The 17,378-nt window shown below is 38.8% G+C and overlaps 1 protein-coding gene across 3 annotated transcripts; it reads left to right on the top strand.

Annotated features, from left to right (window-relative positions):
• The first annotated feature begins 1,534 nt into the window (after nt 1-1,534).
• Nucleotides 1,535-17,375, top strand: zmp:0000000936 (interleukin-1 receptor type 1). 3 transcript variants are annotated; one of them, XM_020649169.3, is made up of 12 exons: nt 1,535-1,802; nt 10,239-10,316; nt 11,061-11,313; nt 11,451-11,643; nt 12,059-12,230; nt 12,631-12,693; nt 12,952-13,084; nt 13,519-13,673; nt 14,040-14,183; nt 15,510-15,677; nt 15,820-16,100; nt 16,389-17,375. In XM_020649169.3, the coding sequence occupies exons 2-12, from the start codon at nt 10,241-10,243 to the stop codon at nt 16,686-16,688; spliced, it is 1,938 nt and encodes a 645-aa protein (XP_020504825.1). In that variant the 5' UTR covers nt 1,535-1,802; nt 10,239-10,240; the 3' UTR covers nt 16,689-17,375. The 3 variants fall into 3 exon arrangements, with proteins under 3 accessions (XP_020504825.1, XP_020504824.1, XP_065818075.1); XM_020649168.3 differs by lacking the exon at nt 1,535-1,802 and adding an exon at nt 4,433-4,606; XM_065962003.1 differs by lacking the exon at nt 1,535-1,802 and adding an exon at nt 8,729-10,129.
• The last annotated feature ends 3 nt before the right edge of the window (nt 17,376-17,378 follow it).

Raw genomic sequence — 17,378 nt, forward strand, 5'->3', positions numbered from 1 at the left:
GTGAAACGGTCGCGGCACAGCAAGTGAAATGCATCTTGTTTCAAAGTGGGAGAGAAGACGCAAGGTGAGCAGGAAATATACAAAATAAACTTAGTGTGCAAATATCGCAAGAGACTAATGAAGACACAAATCGCACAAATATACAAGTAGTATAGCGCCTAATACAGCATGTAAAAGATGTTGTTAAGCTCGGGACACAAACCATATTAATAACATACAATGGGAAGTGGATTTGGTAAATGGTAAATGGACTTGAGCTTGCAGTATTTCCCCTACCATTATATATATATATATATATATTTTTTTTTTTTTCCAAGATTTATTTTTGGGCTTTTTGTGCCTTTATTGTAGAGATATGATACTGGATAGAGTCGGAAATCAGGGAAAGAAGTAATTTAAGGATACCTTTCCGATAGAAAAGGACAGCTGTCATTAAAAGTAACCCATGAACACCAAGATTCCTTAAAGTGTTTGTGTTGTCGTGTCGCCGTGTTGGCTTGTCCCCACCCACCCACCCACCCAACGCTGTAAACCTAGAGGAAACACTGGCTTGTATAGCACTTTTCTGGTCTTCAGACTACTTAAAGACTACATGTCACTTTGTCCCATCTACACATTCACACACTGATGGCAGAGGTTGCTATGCAAATTGGTACTATACCTAATACCTAATACTTAATACTAAACCTATTCATGCACATTCATACGCTGCCGACGAAGCAGCAGAAGCAAGACAGAGATTGGGGTTAAGGGTCTTGCCCAAGGACACATTGGACATGTGGCTGCAGAAGCTGGGGATTGAATCCCCAACCTTCTGGTTGAGAGACGATCGACTGGACCTACTGAGCCACAGCCGCCCCGAAACTTTGAAGCACTGCTCGCAGAAGCCATAGAGGTTACTATGTGTAGTGGAGATTAAAGGATCTGGGCTGATGATGAAAACGTTCAGATATAATAACCCAACTTTTCAGAGAACTTATCTGAGGTGAATCAAAGTTGTGAAAATTCCAGTGCTGTGGTCAACTAAGGAAAAACTTGATAACTAAAGGTCATTTTGAGATTGTAAGCTTTTTAACCTGGAATGCTGTAACTCTTGTATTTCAGTATTGATACAGCACTCCTGACTGATAATTCAAATGTATGACTTCTACAGGGTTAGGCTTAAAAAAGCCAAATAAGTATTATTCTTAAACCTGCACTTGAACATAAATATAAAACACAGCATTTGATTTTTTTTTATAAATACATAGTTTTAGCGTTAAAGCGGTAATAACACCAGTTCATTTGCTGGTTTTGTTTTATATCAAGTTGCTTCTCTGTGCAGCCACAAGAGGGCTCACTGTGACAGTGTTTTAAACAAAACCTTCAGTGAGACCATAACTCAAACCAGACACAGCAATAGCTGCACTCAGAAGACATGGATTTATTGGTGTTGGTAATGATTACAGAACAGAGTGTGACACAGTGCAGCCTGTGTATGATGGTATATTGTTGTATGAGTTAGCTTGTGTCCTTTAACAACAAGTATTGTAAGAGCTATGTCAGAGTGCTGTGTATGTGTGAATCATATACACAGCAGACTGCTCTCCTCCCAGTTATTGCTCAACAGATGAGGACACACGCTGACTTTCATAAGATCCCTTATAGGAAGTTGCAACATGTGCTCAAGGCTCCACTAAAGAGGAAGTCAAAACTGGAGAAGACCCATCTTAACTTTGAGCTAATTTTTTAAAGCAGAAGATGTTTTTACAGGATTTTCATGTGACTTGAGGTGGACAGTGGACTACAATAACATCAGACTGGTGAGTTATCTGTCCTGACAAAGAGGCAGTTTTGTCCTATGAGCTGGGGCGATTACATTTCATTTACAAATCTGGCACCTTGGGTTGCCAGTAGCCTATTGGTTAGTGTGCGTGCCCAATGTGTGGAGGCCATAGTCCTCAAGGCAGGCGGCCTGGGTTCAGCTCCAACCTGTGTCTCCTTTCCTGCTTGTCATTCCCCGGGCTCTCTCTCCCTGGTTTCTGAGTCTGTCCACTGCTCTCTCTCTCGAATAAAGGCATAGAAAGCCACAAAAAAACTTCTGACACCACTATTGCTGTCCTGTGTCTACAGAACACTGTCAAGATCAATAATTTAGAGCCATAAATTCATTTTGTCTGAACACCAGATCCCTCTGATCATCAGAGTACTGTATGTTGTCCTTTTAACCATTCATCCTGGAGAAGTTGTATTTTGCTACTATTTATATTTAGTTTGGCAAACCCAGAAATGGTAAACGGACTTGAGCTTGTATGGGGCTTTTCTAGTCTTCAGAATACTCAAAGCACTTTTACACCCATTCACACATAAAGTGACCATCACAGGTATCTAATCCCATTTATACACATGCATACACCGCCAACGAAGCAGGAGGAAGTATCGGACAGGTTGCTGCAGGAGCTGGGGATCAAATTCCCAACTTTCCGGATGAGAGACGACTGACTCTTATCATCTGAGCCACAGCCGCCCCTAGAAAGCTCAGTTACACATGAAATGCAAACTAAGTTGAACTATCGTAGCCTATCACAACGCGTCTGCGGATGCGCAAGTACTTAAACATTAATCGAATAATGTCAACAATGAGTACAGGGCTGGGCGATATGGCCCAAAAATAAAATCCCAGATTTTGTTTACACCACACCGATTTTAAATTTTTTTCTCAAACAACCTACAAAACACAGAACAAGAAATTTATCAAATACGATTTGTTTTAACAAAAATACTTCACCAAACCATTTTTTTATATAAAGATTTTACATCAGACAGTGGTTTGCTCAAGGTTGGACGCTGCAAAACCGAGCTGCTTCCAGACGACTGAGGAGACTGGGCCTTTTTTTGGAAACTAACTTTTCACTGTTACTGTATTAGCGCATGCTGCCATGTTGACGTTTCCACTCACTAGTTTGAGAGACATCTTTCAGGGGGAGGGGGCATTACTATGGACTACCGGAGTCCAGAGAAGCAGCGGAGGTTGTTTACCGTAGTTATCCATGTTTAAGTGAAAATCGATTAGGCGTATTGTGCGTTCTCTAAAAACCCCATGCCTGGTTTGCCCGGAGGTCTAACAGCATAAGTGTGTAGCGTAGCAGAAGTCACATTGTTGGATTCCTTCAAACAACAACATGCGCTAGATGGATAGCTTGCATCGCATTTGACCAAAAGTAAATTGTAGAGCATGTATCAAATGTAGAAACTGTAAAGTTATTCACACATTCAACATAAATAACAATGAGCAACCCGAAGAAGGTCCAATAGTAACTAGCTGAAAGGGGCACATCACCATCGATATATCAATTCTCAATTCTTCTTCAAAAAAAATCTGACGCTTGTAAGTGAGGTGGAGGTTAGACAGCAGATATTATTCTGTGGATAGGGACCTCATAAAAAAGCCTATTTACTGCATCAACTCTAGCAGTGCCGTTGCACCCATCGGCAGCATTACGCATGAGTGTCACAAATACATTTATAGCACAGCGATTGAATAAAACTTTGTATGACATCACGTTTATTATGAGCGTAATCAATCAAGCCTCAAAGTGATGCTTTCCACCACACTGACTTTACTACGGGCTGTGGGTAAAGAAAGAAAGATATAATCACAGTTGAAACACTTGTGCAACATGAGACAGTAAAAATAATAAGCTACTAAGTTGTCTGATGTGTGTTTTAACAGGCATACTGTGGCTGCAGAGCATCCTGTTTATAAAGCCACATTCACTCTGCGACAGGGAGTGATTCATATCTTGATGAATTCATGCACTTCCTGGAGATTCCATAGCTCAAAGACCGAGTCTGACAAGATCCCACATTTCATTTACATTTGTTGTTGAAAGAATTTCCCCTATGGTCGGTTTAAAATGTAGATGATGGGAACAAATGCCTGCCCTTGCTATGTCAAATAATCCATTTGTCTTTTTGTCCGTTAGTTCTGCAGTCATACACTGCACAAGTCACAAAAGTTTTCTTCAGGTAATAAATAGCCGACTTACAAATTATTTTATTTTATATTTCAGAGGTGGAAAGTCCTACTTTAAAAAAATCTGGGTGAAAATTGTTAAAATAATTCTAGCATTTAATCTCACAACTAAATATTTGTGCAAGGGTTGAAATTTTTTTTAATGTATTTGCGCACAAATTAGCCCTATTTACCAATAACAAGCATAATTATAGAATATGTTGAATTTGTCTAAACTCTGAAATTATTTGGTTTAAGTTAGATACTATGTTCTCATTAAGGTGAGAGGAAGTTCTTTTTCGTTGAGGTTTGTTTGTTTTTTTGTTAAGAGGAAGGTTTTGCTGATGTTGTGTTGAAATGAAAAGGAAGGTGGACACAGAGTTGAGAGGTGTAATCCAAACAAGCTCTTCCTCCTCTTTGCCTGTGCTGTTTTTGTGCCGGTCCCATGGAGGTGGGACAGAGCTGGTGAGTCACTGGCCGAGCTTCATGGTCAAAACTGCACTCTGCACGCGAGGGTCAGAGGTGAGGTTTCCCCAGTTAGCTCTGCTGTGTTGGGTAAACTCTCCCATCCTTCCTCCTTCTGTTTGGTGCCTCCGTGTCACTTTCTCTGAGGTGAGTCACCTTATTCTGCCCAGGTTTAGTTGTCTCCAGACACATTTTATTTTTCTTCCTTATTTCTAGTATAAGCTTTGCCTTTACTGCTTAAGAGCAGTCTTATGTAACTGCAGACTTCCTTTAACGCTAATTTAGAGGTTTTAGCAGTACTTAATAAAGATAAGCACTTTGCATATGTAAATATTTTCTCCTATTACATCAGACATTAACCTTTAACAGGATGCTTTCCTTTTGAACTGACAGTAAAGGTTCATAAGGTTTTATTGGTGACTTGATTCATACTTGAGGTTAGGTTGGATTGCCAAAAGCTTTCAAATGACCTTATTTTATGGTTGTCCTTTTTATCTCCTGTTTTGTACCTTTCTTACAATACTTGGTGAGTTAATGTTTGTTAAAAGGGGTTAAAAACTGTCCACCAGGACCTTCACTGGAATATTTGTTTGCTGTTCTGTTATGATCTGACATTTTCACTGCACAGAATGTCTGTGTAGATCATGTCACTCTTTATATTCCAGTTGTATACGTCTTATTTTATTTGTATTTATCTTATCTATTCTGGTTTTTGTTTACCTACTTGTTACTTGTCTTTTTGTTGCTGCAACACCTGAATTTCCCCTCTGGGGATCAATTAAGTATTATCATATCTGATCTTATTTGTATTTATCTTATCTCTTCCGGGGTTTTTTACCTACTTGCTACTTTTCTTTGTGTAGCTGCAACCCCTGAATTTTTAAAAATTTTAAAAATATGAACCTTTACTGTCATTAATATCCCTAAAGGCAGTACAAACTCAACTGAAAGGGTTTGCAAGTAAAACAAACTAAAATGAAAGACAATTTAAAAATGTGTCAGCAATAAGAAATATTACAAATCAGTTCTTTCATTCGATCCAATTTGACTGAGAAATCGAATGCATACAGCAGACAGCAAAACGAGTCTGAATGAAACAAACACAATATTAAATTGACATGTTATGACGTGCAATTTCTTCAGTTTTAGAGCTATGCTTAAAGAGCAGAGTGGAAAGGCCTATTTGTTTAAGCCTGCTATAAAAGTTCAGTGCCTTCTTGAATATATCTGCACATTGTAACTATCATCAAATAAATAAACAATGTATGACATAGGCAATTCAATTAGCCAACGGCATTGTTGATTTGTATTTTAGAGTAAGTTTGAACAAGATTATATTCATACAGTCGTCTCGTTGTGTTACTTGGTTTGACAGGTCAGGAAACTATCTTTATTATCAACGTGCTTAAACCGATTTGCAACATTACATGCAGCTTTATGTTATTGCCACAACATATTGCGTTTCAAGTGCAGCCTGCACTGTGCGCCACATTGTTAGTTTATGTTGCTGCACTTAAATGTTTACAGATGTAAATGATCCCAGCGTAGTTTTCTCAGGAACATAAACAGACTTGCAGTGGTTAGTGCAGACTGCAGGGATAATTAAACATCACATAATCACAGAGCGTAATGGACAAACAGTCAAGTTACTGGAACGTATTTCTTTCACCACAGAATGAAAACAGTATTGTCTTCAGTGTGAATCATTACAGTGTGTCATGGAAGTTATTATCCTGCGTGCTGCTGCTGTGGGAAGTGTGACTTCCAATCTTTTCCCTTTTCCAGCATCTGCAATCATGCAGATAAAGAACCTTCCACATAGTGAATTGGTTTTATATCTAGTCCCCATCACTCTTGATTAAAAGAGATTTGGGGATTCATGACTTATTTATATTGGAATATTCTCACATTATTCTGCTCAGTATAATAGTATTTACTGCCATAACTTGACATTTCCTGCCGGCTGATAGGGTCTCTTTATTTTCAACAATATTTTCTCAGGCATGGCTAAAAATAAAATGGTTTAAGGGCATAAAATTAGAATGGCCCCTCTTATGGGAAGCATATTTCCTGTCAACAAAGATAAAAATCTTCATCAGTTATGGTGCAAAATTACCAATATACTGTATAAAGAGAAACGGCTGTAAGATAAATACGTTCTGGCTCTTTCAATGCCATGCAGGGTGTGTCGGTTATCTCAACAAGTAATTGCTTGTATTTCATGTTTCATGAGGACATGCCTCAAGGAGCCAGGTTTCAATTCTCCAGCATCATTTGGGTTCACATCCTCTTCCCCTTCACTAAATTATTTTTTTTGCTTTGCTTAGCACTCTAGCAACATGAATTGGTTACATCTAAGTGGCTGACATGGCATGTTTCTTGAAAAGCTAAGACAATCTCAATGTTTAAGAGTCAACACTTCCCAAAGATCAGTCCCAAAATGCCTAACATCCAACCTAGATCACTGATGTGAAGAAAAAAAAACAGTTTTAAATTGTCAAGCTAATTCTTTTGCACGGTTTTGCTCCAGCTATGGTGTTATATTTGCTGCTGTTAAAAGAAGGAAAAAAGTCCACACACTGTTCAGCTCGCAAAGGGCAGTTTAATTCAAACAGGATAACTTTTCGATGTACAAGACCTGCTGCTCATCTCTATAATATCATCTAGAGCTGAAGCGATTGGTCAATCAAAGAGATCAGTCAAGAGATCAAAAACAATCTGCAAAAATGTCTGCAAAATAGATGCTTGAAATGGAAATAGATAAATGCTGCAATCGTGAATTGAATATCTTTGGGGTTCAGGTTTAGGCTTGTATGTGCTCAGTGAACTTGTGAGACAAATACTCTTTTATGGCTTTTTCTGAAATAAAATAGATGTACTGAAATAAGTATTTATCAGTTTGTCAAGAGTAAATAGGGTAAATATATCTGTAAGTTCCAGCAAAATATTGGAATATTGTTGAAGTCTGTTTTTACCGTCCATGTGTTTTTCCACTCTAGCACATTGTGTTAGATGTTCATTGTGATCTGTTTGGTAGAACAGCAGGTGAAAGTACATTTGTTGTTAAAATGTTTATTATTAGTCATACCTTGGCTGTTCAATCCCTGTTTCAGCTTAATCAATGCTTTCGAGGCTTCTTGTTTCATATACTTTACTGTCAACATACCATGGGGTACACATTGTTGTCAGGACCTTGGACTTGTCCACTCTCCAGTCTGTGATGTCACGACTGTTCTACAAACAGATGGACAAAGTTTGCACCACTGAGCAGATTTGTAGGACAACACACCCGATTTCTGCTTCGTCTAATACAAACATACAAAATGGGACACTCTTTCCTCTCTGTCAGTTTGTTGTTAAGAAGTCAAACATTGCACAAATCTGTTCAGGAGACACATTTCCAAACCATTACCGTCTGGTTTCTACCATGGAAGCAATTTCCACCTCTCAGCCTTCAATCTCCTTTTCAACATGTCACTTGGTCAAATTAGTTCATTTTATGAACAGAGAAAACCAGTCACTTTAGAAAAATGTAATGCTGCACTGATTAAACATTTATCAGCTGAGTTTCCTCCTCCTGTCAATGCTCCATTTAGACTAGAAATAGCAACTCATCACACCTCTTAAGGCAAAAAAAAAAAAAAAAAAAGGAAATCCCTGAGCAAAATTATATGACATAGAGCTCTCAGTACATCTGGAAGCTGCATGGAAGCGATGCTGTGTCAGACATTTCTCCCCAAAGAATTGCATGTTGCCTCTGCAATTTGGATATTACACTCTGGATTGTGTTTTTGATACTATATGATCAGCTGAACTGTCTTAGCCTATAGTTTGGGGTTGAACAGGATAAGCCTGGCCATCAAGTCCTCTGATGGACACTCCTGCATGAGTCAGGTCCACTGCTGGGAATCATCCAGTTCAGATGGGAGGCTTATTAAGGATACCAGCCTTTACACAATGGCCTTGTTTACTTTACAATAATAGAATGAAGCTCTGAATGAAGAGTAAAAATACCAAACTGCTGTACAAAACTCTAGAGGGAAAATGTAATTATGTTTATAAAAAGACTCATCCAAACTACAGTCTTGGCAGGACAAACTCTTTTCCTCTTTTCTTTAAAAAATGTCCTGCCACTAAGTCATATTTTCACAAGCTGCTGTCTGCAGTTCAAAGGCTTCCTGTTATATCAAGAGGTACAGTGAAGATGAGCTGCTGCAATGTGACATATTAAGATGACAAGCTGCTTGTTACTAAAAATGAGGTACAGTCATTCCATGAACAGTGGTCTTGCATAATCAGATTAAATTAAAACCAAACTACTGTTTCATTTAACATCAGTAAAAAAGGGAAAACTCAACACTGTCATTATCACTCAGCTCAACCTATTACACATTCAACCACAGAGACTTTCAGGTCTCGAGCTGCAAGTTTAAGATCTTGCCAGAATTTGAATTCTCTACCTGGCTCAGTAAGGTACACTCAACTCAGCCTACCACGTGTTACTCCTACATCTCTCTTTGTACCATAGTGGGCTGAATCGGCTGTGCTTTTCCCACGCTCCTCTCTGTCCAGGCTTGTCCCAGGGTAAAACTATGCTGCCTCAGTGCTTTTAAGATTCCAGATCCACACTAACAACATCCATATGCAGAGGTCTAAGTCAGTGTGTGTACTGAGAGAAAGGTTCTAGTTCATTTGTGTTATTGTACCCTCTGGCTTCCAAAGCTAGCACACAAAATAGACAAATTGAGTTCAAGTTTTTGTCTTGAAAGGGATACGTTTGTTATTAGAGGTGGGGGGGAAAATCGAATTATGTGAAAATTTAAAAAAGATTTAAAATCGATTCATAACATCCAAAAAACAATTTTGTATTTTTTAGGGGGCTAATCAGTCACTCTCTGCAAAGTGCTAAGGCTAGCATGATTTTATTCAATCCAATCTCTCCTAAACACTTTTTACTTGAAAGAAATGTGTTTAGCTAGTGTTCCATTTCTTTTTTTTCTTTCTTTTTTTCAAAGGTTTATTTTGGGGCTTTTTATGTCTCCATTTGAGAGATAGGATAGTGGACAGAGTCCGAATCATGGAGAGAGATAACGGGGAATGACTTGCGGGAAAGGAGCCGCAGGTCAGATTCGAACCCAGGCCGACTGCTGAGAGGACCACAGCTTCTGTACATGGGGCGCACACACCATCCACTTGGCCACCGGCTTCCTGTGTGCCATTTCTAAATAACATATTGTTGTGTTTATTATGCTGTACAAACAAATATTATTGCCTTCGAGTCTTGGCATAAACTTGACTCACTCAAAAAAACATGTTGTGGCTGTTTCACCATTTTCCCTGAGGAGTCACTCATAGTTTTTTTAAAGACAAGGCTGTGCTTGAACGTTCACTGACGTAAAACAGCGTTCAGGAATGCTTGGCCTCCTTTCGGCATTACGCAGTGTTTTGTCAAAGCGCTTCACCACAAATGATCTGAGGAATACCAGAACAATTTATCATCCATGTGGAAATGAGAGCAGTGGAGGAGAAAGAGAGGAAAAGATACACACTTTTAGAGACATAAAGTTGTAGTAAGCTTGTTTTTAAAGGGGAAATAAAACTGCTTTCGATGATTGTTGCTGAGTGAACGCTTCTTGTGACCTCAGGGTGACACTGAACAGAAGTGTTCCAGTAAGTTGTCAGCTGCTCTGATTTCAGAATGTTGCTGTAGCTTTTCCTCAACTGCTGTTCAACCCCAGCTTGTTGTGTTTATGTAACTGCTTATGTGTGTGTTTCCCAGCCATGGGTCTGAGTTCAACACTGAGAAGCCTTCTGTTTTTCCTCGGGACGTACAGGATTTGTTCAGGATTTGTGCAAGGTAAGCAGTTTTCTAATAAGACTACATTTATACTATGAGAGCTATGATGGCACTTCTAAACTGTATATAGTCTTCATACACTTTTTTAATGTTTTAAACATGTTGCTTACAGTATCACAGTTCATAATTTTTGGTCTTGTATAACTTTAACATCTAATTCAGTTGGAAAGAGGCATGCTGTCGCCCTCTTGTGGCCATTAGTATAACTGCAGAAACTTCTCTTGATGGTTTGAAATCTGAGAAGATGATGTGAAATGATGACATGCATTGATGCAACAGCACACATTTTTCTACCAGACTAAATCTGATAAAAGGATAAGAAAATCTCTGATGTAAGAGCCTAAAGAGGAGCTGGAGACAGATAGATGGTGTGGTGTTTAACTGGATAACTGGCCCCTGGTGCAGTCCCATATTTTTAAGTGTTTAAAGTACTCAAGTTACATCTTCTTGCCAGTCCTCAGTGATTCTAATAGATAGGTAATCTAAAAAAATATTCCCACACTGATTTTTTTATTTCTTTGGTGAAAAAAGAAAGGCCCACCAGTCCTCCTGAAATGATCAAGATATTTTCAGGAGTGCATTATGTTAAAACAGCTCACTCTTGACCAAATTCCACTAAAAACTGTCTAAAACCAAATCACCTAGCCTTAGAAGATGTATCTATATCAGGCAGGTTCTCTCAGAGTCAATCAATATGAAATCACTAAATAGTTAATTGATCCCCTTGTGATGATTGTTTTGCAGAGAACTGTATCAACTACAAACTCCAGTTCGAGAGGGTTTATTCTGTTCCCGGTGAGGTAGCTATGCTGAACAGCACCCTTGTATCTCCGGATGTCTTCAACTTCACAAATGTGCCTTACAACATCACCTGGTATGACTCAAGAACCGGTCAAGAAATAAACAACCAGACCGGTCGAATGTTGGTGCAAGGGGAGACTCTGTGGTTTCTCAGGATAACACTGGAAGACGATGGAGAATATGTGACCATCCTGAGGTACATTTTGGTGTTTCTTTTTCTAGAAATCTTTAGCTTACATATTTTAATCATAAGAAAGAATAACATGTGCATGTTCAACAAGTCATGTAATGTAACATGTTCATTAATACAAAAAAAATCTTGATTTCCAACAGGACTCCCTCTCAGTGCTACATGCAGTCCACCAAGCTGATAGTGGATGAACCCATTCCTGGAGAATGTGGGAGGCCACAGAAAGTTGGCCAAACACTTACAAAGGGAGTGACTGACAAGCTGTCCTGCCCTCTGTGGGACCACATCAACAAACTGAATAGCTACAATATCGCCACTTCCGTCCAGTGGTACAAAGTGAGTTCTGGGACGACTTACTTTGACTTATTGACTTTGCTCCACTAGTTGTACAGCAGTTCTGCTTGGCGAAGTCAATACAGACATTATCTGGAGCTAACTGTACAATCATCCAGTTCAGGAAAATATGTAGAATTATTTAAAATTAATGACATTAACAAAAGGCATAAGTACATCTAATATAGACATCATAAGATAATATCGTATCGTACAACTTAAAATGTATATCTTACTCCAATAGTCGACAAATATTCATGATACTAAATAGGCTGAATTATTTTAAAAATCAGCTCACACCGTATAAAAAACCACTCACAATGATGGAATCCAGAGGCTGAAGATGCTACTAACTAGGTAGATACATGATGTGTGTCTACTGTCTCTAGCCAAACTATTTCTTTCCTCTCTCATCAAGGGTTGTGAGCCCATAGAGGATGGGACAGGAAGGTACACCTACTGGGATATGACCAAACTAAGGATTGATGGGGTGGATTCTCAAAACAGCGGCTCCTATACATGCACTTTGTCCTTCACTCTTGGTGGGGTTATGGGATCTATGTCAGAGACCATCAATGCAGAGATCAGAGGTAAGAACAGATGTACACTACATGGGAAAAGTCCCTGGACACCATTTCATTACACCTATAGAAACTTGTTGAGCATCCAATTCTAAAACCATGGACAGTTATATGTCAAATGTAGTTCAGAACTGTGTTTCATTAACCAGTAAACAATGGGTGTGGCAGGAACACCCTCACTCAAGAACTTGAGTATACAATAGGAGTGGACTTCATATTATTTTCCACAACAAAACTAAACCTACTATGTTATACACTTTAATTTTCTTAATCGCAATCATCACAATCATCCACTAGAGGGAAGCATGAAGTCACAATAAATATTAAGGAGGCAGGCAGAAGTGTTTTCTGGTATCACTACATATCTCATCTTTGATTTTGATTCTTCATTTCTTGTTTGTCTATTTAGAGGAGTATGGTATGGTTCCACAAGTGCATGAACCTGTCCATGAAATAATTAAGGCAGACAAAGGTGAGTACCTTCAGAAATATTATTGAGTTCAATTGAAATGTCTGTTGTTTTAATAGAGTCAGCCTTCATTCACACAGAAGTTGTCATTTTGGACCAGAAAAAGCAAAGCCTCTTGATTGCTTTAAGTAACTTTGTTGGTGAAACAGTGTTGATGGTACTAGTAATGTTAGGAAAATATTTTGAAAGTTTAATTTTGTCCAATAGGTTAACAGAAATAATGTTGTTTTAAAGTGTAATTGGTGCTATTATTTCTGCAAGGCTCCAGTTTTAGCAGGCGGTGCCTGGTTTTTGTTCCCTGCGTTGGGATGCCCTTTGTTGATGTCATGTGGTTGGTTAGGGATGGTTTCATCAGTACTAACCCTGCCAACCGTGTCTACACATCAGAAGAACGGTTAGTACCCTTACCTTTCCTTTTAACTTAATTTTGTTTTATCTGCTCTTTTTTTATGTAAAATACAATATCTCAAGGTGCTTGATGCACATAAAAAATAATAACAAGCCTGCAATATTACAGAAATAATGTGTGAAAGTTGTTCAATATCAGAGGTTTTCCCAAAATTGGGAGGAGGAAAATCCCTCCCAGCAGATAAAATCGGTTTTATTTATTGGAAATTGACAATTGGAAAGTGACTTCAGTGCTTAAACTTGAACAGTAGTCATGGAAGACCAATAGACACTCACAAGGAGCATCATTTGGCTTCAATAGACTACATACTTGTCTTTTACCAATGAAATATTAAGCAAATTAAAAAATAAGACTTTTAGAGGGTCCACTAATTTAAGACCAATTTTCACTATTTTTTGTCATGTATCTTTTCTCACCAGTGTGTGGAATCAGGATATTCCTATCAAAGGACTTTGGATTGAGAAGGTGCTGATGTTTTCTGAGCTAAGGGAAGAGGATTTTGGCGTCAACTACACGTGCCGAGCGTACAGTACCAGAGGCTTCCCTCAGGGATATTTTACTCTGTTACCAGCAGGTATAAAACACTGAGTAAGCCTGTTAATGAAAATAAAGTCTTGAAACAAAGCTGACACCTAATGTTGTTTTTTGTTATCCAGGGAGAGTTCAAAACTCTTACACTCAATTTAATATCACAGAGGACAAAGAAAACTAGCAGATATTGACAATTTAGAAAACTGTGGGGAGAAGGAATTCTGCTTCACAAATTACCCCTTTATTAAATAGTAATTACAATGTTTGCACCACAAAAAAAAGACCAGAAGTATATTGACCTTTTTCCTCCACAATTATATATACAGGTATCCACTTCTCTAAACACATCCATGGTGGAGACCCAACCTAAAATTGTTTGTCTGGTTATGTGTGACATTCGTCTCTACAGATCCCAACATCATACTACCCATTGGACTGGTGCTTGGAGGAATGATGGTTCTCTTTATCAACAGCATCATCATCTACTACCTTTTTAAGGTTGACATTGTGCTGTGGTTCAGAAGAGCATTTCCAGTCCTCTATCCAAATAAAGGTAATATTTCCCACCAGGATTATACATATCAATGTGCTCTCTATCATAAACACATTCACATTTGAGCTCTTAAAAGGCTTTATCAAAATGGAAAAACAAGGTAGTATTTTCTTCCTCTTTTAAGAAAAAATATTAACAGTAAAGGTCTGTTTGGTAAAGTTTAGACATATGGTCACAATACAATATTATTTTAAACAAAGATGCGATACTAGTAATTAAAACAAATCAAACGATATTGATACCTTTTTGGATACCTCAGCAAAAGAAATACAATTTATAGGCACCCAAAATTTTATATATTTTTATTTTTAGCTCCAAAAATACTGTAGGAGCCAAAATGCATGTTTTGGATTCAGGTGTGTGTTTAGTTATAAGTATGACTATAGATCTGTATTTTTCTTTTTTAAAGTTTCTTTGTGATACTATCGGTCAATGACCAATCTGAACAAGTAGACTTTATTGGTCTGCCTAGTGTCTACAATGTGAGCAGTTGCCATATGACAATAGTATTACAGTAGACAAGACTGTATAGCCTGCAAATGGCCTTTGAAAAGTGTCAACGTTTAGACCCAAACCACAATTCTCCTAGGTGGAAAAACCCACAGTAATCTTGAGCTTAGTTTCCACACATACAGTTCCCACACATACATCTTAACCGACAGACTCTCCCACAAGATCTCATACCTGCCTACATGTGCCAACAGTGAGGCCAAACAAAAGAAACAAGCTGTAACCACAAGACTACCTGCAGTATTTCTGCTGTAAAGTCATCAGCTGCTTTTGCAACAGACCAACCTGTCACTAATCTGCATGTTATCATTTTGCCTGCAGCTCATTGGTATAAGGCCTATGCAGTTAGTCAATGAAATCAGGTAATTGTTTAATAAGACAACCTTAAAGCCTTCATGACTACATTAACAGAAAAAACAGTGGACAGTCAATACTGAGAAATGGGAACCACAGTCTTGCCCATATTGTTTGAAATGTGGAGAAAGTAGGGCATAAACACCAAACAAGAGCACTAAGCAACAGAGACACTTACTGAGAAGCCTTCGCCATTTCAGCAATTTAGGTCATTGTGCAACAGTTAGGAAACAAAATAAATTAGGTCATTAGGCGTGATACGAGAGCTTGTGTTATTAAAAAACATGACAATGTTTCTCATCAAGGTGAAAGCTGTCTAGCGATACAAGTACATAGGGGTAGCCAACATGACGGAGTCTGATGTTGAACTAGAAATGACCATTGAAGATGCCCCCGGTCCCACTACAGAAACACCAACCAACCAGATAAACCGTTAATAAAGTGTGTATTTTTCTGTTTCAGATTTAGATGGGAAGCTGTATGATGCCTACGTGGCGTATCCACAGCCATGTGCCACTGGATTTAGTGAGGAAGTGGAGGACTTTGCCCTTCATACTCTGCCTCAAGTGTTGGAAAAGGCCTGCGGCTACAAACTCTTCATAGCGGGCCGTGACTGTCTACCCGGGGGGGGTAAGTCACCTACATGGCAGAGGCAGTTTTGAAGTACTACTTTCCTCTGAGGATTTGTCTTTAAGTCCTGGATTAAAGGAGTTAGAGAATAGATCTCATTATCCATCTATTTTGTTTCTCTTCATTCTGTCTCCTCCTACAGCCATAGTGGACTCCGTGGAGGAGAACTTACGAGTCAGTCGCTGTGTCCTTCTGCTCTACACCGCCTCCACCTTCACCAGCAAAAGACACACAAGCAGTACTAGCAGCAACAATAACAACATCTCTAAGATCTGTGACACCAATGAAAACAGCAAAAGCAAAACCCCAGAGGACAGTGACAGCATGAATTATTATGATGATAAAGAAGTCTATTCAGACACAAGGCAGCAGTTTGAGTGTGTGGCAGCAATGTACAGAGCGCTTCTAGAGGGATCTCTCAAGGTGAGAAAACAAACTTGTTAATGAATATACTTTACAACAGAGATCCATTAACTATTATAAACACAGATTGCATGCATACAGTGTATGAAATGTGTATGAAAACTCACAGCCAATAACTAATTGTACCTACTGGTAACTACAACTACGTCAAAGAGAGAAAATTACTTTGGTTGATTGAGGGATGATTTGATTAATGTGGTACAAAATTCTTCAGCATATTTTCAGGGATTTTGAAGTTCATGGTCACATGCTCAGAACAGCTGATTCTAAATGAGCTCTGCATTTCAGGTGGTTCTGGTGGAGTTGGAAGAGATCAGCCCAGCTCAGCTCGCTCTCTTCCCAGAGTCGGTGCGTCAACTAAGGAAGAAGCAAGGTGCTGTGTGTTGGTGGAAGAACTTAGAGAGGAGGCATAGGTCTGTGACATGTGACATGAGGAGGAGAGAAGATGAAGAGAAAAGTGGACAGGACACACAGCGGTCTCCATCCCTCTCTCCCTCCTCCAGGTTTTGGAAGGAGATGAGGTATCATATGCCTGTGAGGGGAAAGAGGGATGTGTTTCCCGAGAAAACTGCCCTGCTGAACTTATGATGGGGTTATAGCTGGTTTCAATATAAATGTGGATGGGATTAAGCCCCCTCTCTCACTTGGAAAATTTGAGTTGTTAAAATGTGCAGATCATCACTGTGTTTGTGCTATTGCTGAGGTTTGCGAATTGTTGATGTTCTCTCGCAGGTTGAGACTGATGTTGGCTTTTAGTTATCAAATGTACATATGTATAATAAAGACTGTAAATGTGTAAATAAATGTTCCTCAAGTAATGTAAAAAGTCAAGCAGCAAACTGGGAGCTTCTTATCATATAATCTGAAAATGGAAAGTGTCATGATTTGGTATTATTTAGTTTTGTATTTTCAGTGTTTCTTTATGTTCTAGTGGGTTTTGTTCATTCTTGAGTTCTGTGTGTCTTCAGTGTTTCATGTATTTTATTTTGTAGTTGTCCTCAGTGTTTCTTGTGTCCATTCCTTCCTCTGTGTGTTTCCCTCCATTGTGATTGCCCTCATTGTCTTCACCTGTGTTATTAGTCTTACCTGTGTTTGATTACCCCATGTCTATTTAGTCTCTGTGTTTCTTCCCTTCTGTGTCAGTTCATTGTATGTGTTTGTCGGTGTCATTTGTTGCATGTCAGTTTACCCGTGGCTCCTTCTCTTGTTGGATTTTTCGGAAGTAAGTTGTTGTTTGCCTTTTGTTTAAAGAATAAATAGTTTTAGTGAATCCTGCAT

The sequence above is a fragment of the Labrus bergylta genome, chromosome 13 (assembly GCF_963930695.1).
Source record: "Labrus bergylta chromosome 13, fLabBer1.1, whole genome shotgun sequence".
NCBI lineage: Eukaryota > Metazoa > Chordata > Actinopteri > Labriformes > Labridae > Labrus > Labrus bergylta.